The sequence below is a fragment of the Xiphophorus hellerii genome, chromosome 3 (assembly GCF_003331165.1).
Source record: "Xiphophorus hellerii strain 12219 chromosome 3, Xiphophorus_hellerii-4.1, whole genome shotgun sequence".
Taxonomy (NCBI): Eukaryota; Metazoa; Chordata; class Actinopteri; order Cyprinodontiformes; family Poeciliidae; genus Xiphophorus; species Xiphophorus hellerii.
The window spans coordinates 16,048,787-16,057,023 of record NC_045674.1 but is presented as its reverse complement, the minus strand read 5'-3'; the positions used below and the strand labels follow the sequence as shown (position 1 = coordinate 16,057,023).

General features: G+C 39.1%; 1 protein-coding gene across 1 annotated transcript; it reads left to right on the top strand.

The window, feature by feature from the left end:
* On the top strand, positions 1-5,588 carry them4 (thioesterase superfamily member 4). The gene is made up of 6 exons (XM_032558138.1): positions 1-447; positions 1,279-1,471; positions 3,476-3,638; positions 3,934-4,044; positions 4,177-4,301; positions 4,386-5,588. Exons 1-6 carry the CDS (start codon positions 319-321, stop codon positions 4,427-4,429), a joined length of 765 nt encoding a protein of 254 aa, XP_032414029.1. The 5' UTR covers positions 1-318; the 3' UTR covers positions 4,430-5,588.
* The last annotated feature ends 2,649 nt before the right edge of the window (positions 5,589-8,237 follow it).

The window sequence follows — 8,237 nt, the reverse complement described above, 5'->3', positions numbered from 1 at the left end:
ACGGGTGCCGGAAGTTGACAGACTGCGCGAATCATCGTGACACATGAAAGTCACCGGTAAAACAATAACACTGTTAGTTAGCCGATCTAGTAGGCTTTAAAAAATATATCACAGTGTTTAACGAAGGAGTTTTTTCAGGTTTTTATTGAACTGGCGGTATTTTAGTCACGATGTTAGCTATGACAAAGCGTTTTAAAGCCGTTTAGAAACAAACTCGGAGCTCGTTATTAGAGCAACCTTACAGTTACAGTGGTATCTCATTGAATACAAAACATAGCTTTGTTTTTTTTTTTTCTTAGATTTTTCTTCAGATTAGAAATGGCACGAAGTCTAGGTCGAATAGTCAGCGGATTTCGGTGCTTCGGTTCTCTCCCGTTCGGGAATCCACCACTGAAAACACAATGTTCCGGTGTTTTATTCAGGACCACCTCAGAGCGGACCTTGGTGGTAGGTACCATAACAAGCCGGTTAATTGTGCTGAATGACGCTGTGACCCTCATGCTATTCTCACTGGATCCTGGGCCTCCTGTTTAGTGACTGCACTATCCTCATATGAATGACAGACAACCAAACAATTACTCAGGGACTCAGTCACAGGATGAGGACAATAATGTATTTTTAAACGAGATGGATATTTAAAAAAAAAAAATTAATAAGTAAATGTGCTTCGGTGATGACCTAAGCTAGTTTAAAGCTACTTTTTTTTTATCTTACTTTGCAAAAATATTCACATTTATTACGTTACAACCACCATGTATTTTATTGGGATATAAATTTTGAAGCAGAAGGAAGACTTTACATGGTTTTGATCAGGCCATGGATTCTGACCAGCTTGCTTGTTTCTGCTGTAAAAATACTATACACCATGAGACTGCCACCACCACATTCCACGGTGGCAATAGTTCTCTCTCATGTTAATTAGAGTAGTAGTTTTCTGTCACAACTAGCATTTTGCAGGTTGTTAAAGAGAAAATTCTGCATTGGTCTCTTATTAGAGCACTTCCTATAACCTCTTTCCTGTGCTGTGACTTGTGGCAAACTACAAGCAGACCTCCTCTGGGTTTAGACACTGGCTTTCTTCTTGCCACTTTTTTGTATAGGACAGATCCGTGAAGTGTGTTACTAATAGTTGTCCTGTCAACAGATTCTTCACAGCTGTGAATCTCTTCAGAGATACTATGTGTATTTTGGCTGCTTGTTTTGACTAACCTAGATTTACACTTAATGAAGCTTTCTAAAAAAACAAACAAACAAACTGTAATTTGTTTTAATGTTCAGCATGTACTCCCAAAAATCTTTCCCCGAAAACCTCGAGACTTCAGCCTGCCCAACTCGTCATGGGGGAAAGAGATGATGGAGCTCTACAACCATTACAACAGGCTGAGTAAGGAGGCGACAGAAGGGCAAGAGGACCATGGAGAGGAGTGGACAAGACTGCCAAGCTACAATCGGACTCTAAAGTATGCAACAGGTACAGGTGCAAACTGGGGGCTTTGTTTTGAGACAACTAAGCTAGAACTACCATCCATCCATCCATCCATTTTCTTACACCCTTGTCGCTAGTGGGGTCGGGAGGTGCTGGTGCCTATCTCCAGCTAACGTTCCGGGTGAGAGGCAGGGTCACCCTGGACAGTCTGTCGCAGGGCAACACAGGGACAGACAGGACAAACAACCACACACTCACACCTAGGGAGAATTTAGAGACCAATTAACCTGACAGTCATGTTTGTTTGGACTGTGGGAGGAAGCCAGACTAAGCTAGAACTTGTTTGAAGAAAAACAAAATGCAACAGAAACCCTGGCTTAAGTTTGCAGCTTTGTGAATTTTACAAATACATTTGCACCTTCTTTATATTTAAATGTGAATTATGATTTAAAGCTGGGATTCTCATTTTAAGATCATATACTCAAACTAGTTGGTATTTTTTATTATAAATGTTTTGGTCTTCAAACAAACTTGCATATAAAAACAGAATTTAAATCCTCAGAGTGTTTTGGATTGTTTAATTTGCCATCCATGACCACTGGTTCTCTTAAAAACCCTTCAAAAGGGGAAAGACAAGAGGACATGCTGTTCAAGTACTCAGATGTGTGTTTTTGTGACTTTGTTTATGTCAGAAAGTCAAGAACATGGCTACTCCCATAGACTTTACTGTATTTACAGTAAGAGCAACTATCAGCACAATAGTTATTGGGGCTGTGGTTTATGAAGGATCATTGACAATACAGTGCCTCAAAATATGTGTATAAAGTAATGAAATGAATTCAAATTTTGTTGTAGTAACATATTCTCTCACTGTGACATTGTTTCTAAAAATACTTTTTTTGAAGAAAGTCTGATAGGAAATCCAAAGTCAATTCAGTTCCGTTTGAAAATACTTGATTAATCCCAGAGGGACAATAACTGTTGTTGTAACTGAGATTGTACATCCAGATCTCCCGTAGCAGTCTTAATGAACACAGTCAGTCATGGCCTTTGCTCCATCATCTCCAGTGGTTCCACCAGAACAGAACCAGCCTTCTTCATCAGGTTGTTGAGCCTTTTTAAGTGCCTAGTTTTGATGCTGCTGCCCCAACAGATGATGGCAGAAGAGATTACACTCTCCACAACAGACTTATAGAAGATTTGCATCATCTTGCTGCCTACCTCGAAGGATCTTAGCTTCATCAAGAAGTACAGCCTGCTCTGGTCTGTCCCTTCTTGTAGTTTGTCTCGCTGTTTCATTTCCAGTCTAGTCTGTTGTCCATGTGAACACTGAGGTATTTATGCTCCTCCTCCACCTCCACTTCTTCCCCCTTCATGTCTCCTGTTTTTCTTGAAATCTGTTATCAGCTCTTTTGTTTAGTTCACATTCAAGATAAGACGATTGTCTCCACATTATGACATAAAGTGGTATACAATTTCTATTTTAGCAAAAATCAACAGTCTCACCATTTGGCACCTGTTTCAATTCTTATAAAAATGAATTTAACAGACATGTTCTCAGTTGAGCAGAATCTTTTACTTGATAATCAAGAACTTTCTGCTTCCTTGGAGGTAGCATTCTTCAAAACAGGTCAGACAGCAGCACAGGCCATTCAGGTTAGGCAAATGTGTGTTGAACTGCATCGGCAAGGACATCTAAACTTGTCTATATTTACAGTCGGAGGGATAATTTAAAAGTTCAAGACAGCTGGAACTGGCAGATGAGGGCCAACTGGTTTATCTTATCATCATGGAAAGTGCAGAAGGTGGTAAGGAAGGTTAAACAAAGACAAACCCAAAGCTCACTGTAGCAAACATTGGCGTCACCATGTTTCTATGAGAGCCATTTTGGTGTTTTGCAAAAATTTTCAAATTAAAAGTAGTTGAAATAATTTGTTTGTAATTCCTCATTCTGGTCTTCATACACTAGTTGTGAAGCACATATATTTCAAACTAATCACTCGAGGTTAGCTGCTGATCAGTCTGTGTACTTGTGTTGTGTCTCGTCAGGGGGAGCGTATCTCAGCAAGATAATCCAGTCAAAAGCTCGCCTTTTCACCCGGAACATCAGGGACCCTGGAGCAGCGTTTGAGTACGTTTTATTTTTCAGACAAGACAAGCTCAAGTGTGTATGCATCTTCCAAGCTGGACACCTTTTGGAAGGGCCGCCAGGGTGAGCTAGTGTTTACTCCTGACCATGTTTATGTCTGAAGGTCTATATTTGTTTTTCATTTTTGTCTGTAAACATTTGTCATATTCTTTTCCATACTTGCTTTATTTAAAGGAAATGTTCCATTTGCTTTTTGCCTCTAATAGTTTTTTGTCTCAAACTTTTTAAACAAAGTATTTCTCTAATAAAACACAATTAAACCAATCTCTTTATAGGAAGGTGTTAAAGCTTCATTTGCCATAACACTTGTAGTTAAACTATGCAATAAATGTTTGAGAAACATCATGTGTGCTTCCAGACATGTCCACGGGGGGGCAATAGCCACCATGATCGACACCGTCACAGGAACGCATGCCTCTCTGCTTTCTGCACCGGTTATGACCGCCAACCTTAATGTCAATTACCGCAGGTAAAAAAGAGATGAGTGGATGAATGGATGGATAGATAGATCGATCTGAAGTTATTTCAAAATCAGGTGGACTAATATATGTGGAGAGCAGAGGATAATTTTTTTAGCCTAAAATTGTTGTTTTGTCTGTAGTCCCATCCCACTTGGAAGTACTGTGCTGATTGAATCCATTCTGGACAAAGAGGATGGCAGAAAAATGTATATTTCATGTAGAGTGACCAGCACGGACGGCTCCAAACTCCACACAGAGGCAACAGGTAACTTTCCTCAGTGTCACTTCCATTTCTGTCATGCTACCCTCTGCATTGTCACCCTTCTCGTTCTTCTTTTTCTCCATGCAGCACTGTTTTTGTCAATCAGTGTCAGCAACCTGCTGAGAAGGTGAAGCAGCATGCCAGGCTGGCATAACAGAGGCCAGAACAAGCCAGTGTGTTTGACTTTGTGAAAAATTGGTTTGGATTACGGACATATTTTCTAGACCATCTTGAAGAAACCTCGCTAAATATAATCTTGTAGTACATGCTAATATGTCACTACTAACAGACTGAACTTGAATGCCTTTGCATAATGGTATTAACAAAAAACACCACATATCAAAATGTTAAGGTGTTATTGACTGTATTTTGAGTTACCCAGGGGCCTTACAGTTCAACGCTTCGCCTGAGATATTTTGTGTATTTTTTTCTCCAAGATCAAAGTCTCTTGTGTGGATATTATTTTTCATTGAAGAAAGAAAAAAATATCGATGTAAATAAAAACTCTTAAGTTATGTGGCTTTGCTCTTTTTAAAGCCCAAATATTTATTCTGTGATGTGCTTGAATCTGGGATAGGAAGTGCTTGTCATTTTTTGGTGATTCTGCTCAAGTATTTGTCACAAAGAACTCTAAACCGCTTTATTTAAAAGAGTTTTGGTACTGCCAGTAACAGAAAAAAGTAACAGAAGAGATGAAAGAAGGATGCTTTTGAATTTGGTCGTCTTTCTAATGAGAAAGCGTGAGTTTCATGCTTCTTGTATTACACCTTTTACTCATTTTTTGAGCTTTGATTGTCAGGTGTGGGTTGTTAGCTGTTACCCCGCCATGTGGTGTCTGTGGTCGGTTTAGAATGTGAAATGTAGCTTTTTTCACCAACAGAATATCGTAACTTAGTCATGAAGACACGAGGCCTTCAAAAACAAGTTCATCACGTCGGCCAATGCCGCTCACGCTGGCACTTTGAGCGTGTGTCTGCATTTAGATATGACTGTGGCGTGTTGCAGCGAGTCGTAAAAAGTAACGGCTTCCACATCACAGAGAGGCACGCTGCTCTGGCATCCACTGCAGACCACGAAGTTAGAAAAACTGATGATATGCAGCTGCTTTCTTTTCTTTAATGCGATGGGACTTTGAAAGGGGTATGTAATAGCAAAAATGTTCAATATCTGTTTGTTGTTAACAAAAATTGGAAGAAAAAATGTCCATATTTGGATTATGGGGCTGATGAATGATTTCTAAAAACACAATTATTTTATTAAAGAGAAATTCTCTTACCAGGATCTACAAGACATATTTTTGTGAGGTTTTTTTTTCTCATCTGACACAGATTTTATTTAGCCATGTGATCATATTAAATATTTTTTTTCTCTAAATGGTTTTTCTGATGCAACGAGTCAGATTCACATGCAGTCATTATGAGTATAAATAGATTAATTTGGTGATTTTATCAGTGAGTTTCATTGGTATTCTTTCCGTCTGAGGGTGAACAACAAGCATGATGCTACACTCAGGTTCAAAATCAAACATTCAAGCTCAAATGCATGTTGATGAAGCCACATATTTATATATTCTGGACTGAATGGCACATAAACCAGACAAAATTTCTCCTGTTTTAATTCTGTTAGGGTTACCAAGATTATTTCTGCAAGCCAGATCAATAGCAGAACTGTTTATTACTACATTCACAAGACTGCTGTAAAATTGTAAGCCTCTGATTCACTGGTGTTAAATAGAGGCCCACATCAAATACAATACTACCTTATGTGACATATAAAAACCATAAGAAATCAGCCAGGATATCTGGAACAGAACTGTGGATCTTTACCACTTCAGCTGGCATAAACGAAGCTTTTGTCTGCTGTCCACAAAAGTTAGGGTTCTTTCCAGAAACTTAACATTAGTCTATGTCCAAAACAAGATGTCACTCTACATATCCAACCAAAACCTGCAGCGTATGCAAATATCTGAGGCTGAATGTATGAGGGACCTGACTTGATGGGTGATTTTTATATATTTGGCATGTAATAATGACTACCTGCTAATAGAATCACTAAACTTTTAAGAGCTGCTCTACACTGATGTTAGATTTTACGTTAGCAAATAATGGTCATAACCGTAGCAGCCTCTACACTCTATTTAACGTCAGTTCTTCCACATGTTGGTCTCCTGTGTGGTTTCTGTGTATGTATGTTCATCGCAGCACAGGCCTGGTGAGTCTTCTGAGGGCCCCTCACATCTCTAACCTCGCTGAAGCATGCATGCAAATGGAAATGCTACCTAGTTTGTAAAGTCTTTCTATTGCATGAAAGTGCGGGACAAATAAACACAAGCTTCTCTTTTTTCCCCTCTCTCTCCAGTCTCATGTGGTCAAGTTGGGTTTAAAGGAAGCGGGTGAGGGGCGGCTGTTTTCCACTTTCAGTTAAACCACCTGCAGCTTGCTCTGTCCACTGCAGCGCTTCAGGCCCATCTGTCCTTTAATGTGGGGGAACACCATTTCACAATCCCTCGGCATTGGCAGCATTTACTGCAATCAAGCTGGCTTTCAGCAGAGCCATTACTGATCTGAAGAGAAGATGCAAGCTTTGTGTTACCGGGTGCTGTTGATAAAAGGTAGCAGATATTTGGAAATTATATTGTTTCATTAACAAGTTTTATTTAAAAAAAAAAAACCAGACAGAAAATGATTATGCTGAAACCTTTATAAGATTCTGGTAGTTTGCTTTCATTCAGTGAAACGACTAAATGAAGCAAAAACTGAAGTCAATGTCAAAAGTGCAAGAAATATTGTTGAACATTTTGGGTGAAAGACTGATGGCCCAAGTTAAATCAGGCAAACTCCTTATTATAAAACATTACATGTGTATTAATTGTAAATTTTACTTAAACAATTTCACTTAAGCCTTAATTGAATTAATATTTATTTAAATCTATTTTTTAACCTACATTGTAAGTGGCAAATAGTAATCATGCATTGTGGGTAAGTGTTGTATTGTGAGAAACAGGTTATTTTTATCTAAGCTAAACAACTGAAAGCCTAAAGACAACAGAGACTATAAGATGGATGGATGAAACATATCTTTAAATTTAACTTTACATCATTTTCATTGACCACACGTTGCGTGAAAATAGAACCAAAAAACATTTATCTGAATAAATGCATTTTTATATTCTCATTTGTCATTTTCCTGCGATCCAGATATATTTTTTCATTCATTTTCATAGTTTTGAAGACTTTGCTCCACTCGTTGTCATTCTCCTCTGTTTTGCCTGTTAATTTTGACATCACTGTGGCTGGAAGATGTAAGTCTTATTTTACAGCATTGAACTAAAATGAACTGAAACTTTAACTGAGACCTTCAACCCATCAGATTCTCCACTCCTGGTCCTGTAGGAGACAGAAGCATCCATGTTTGACTGCCTCTCTGTTCGCTGTAAAGCACCAAGTTCTGCCTCCTTGAGTAAAAGTTGCAATAACACACAGTCACAACATGCCCAGATATTCAGAACCAGCTCAAGCTGGAGCTGCTCTCGGCATTAGTCTGGACCCTGCGTAAGCACTGCGTCTTACAGAAACATTTGATCATGTAAACCGAGAACACATATTGATTATTCATCGTTTTCTTTGTCTTTCTGCTGTTGTAAAAAAAAAAGCAGGGATTAGATGCCGTCGATAAAGTGAATCCCTACAGAGGTGTGCACCTCCGGGGTGTACGCCAGTTGGTCCCTGCAAAAAACAAACCATAAGAAAAGCTTTATCCAAGCATGTTCCACGTTCGCATACAACATGAAATCAACAGGAATGCCACGTCTCCGCGTTTTATTTTGTCAATTGGACTTTGTGGCAGCAACATGGGATTATATTTCACAGCCGAGCACTTCAAAGCAAACCCGATCCGCTGGCGTTACGTAACAGCCGGTGACATAACTCTCTCCAGCCC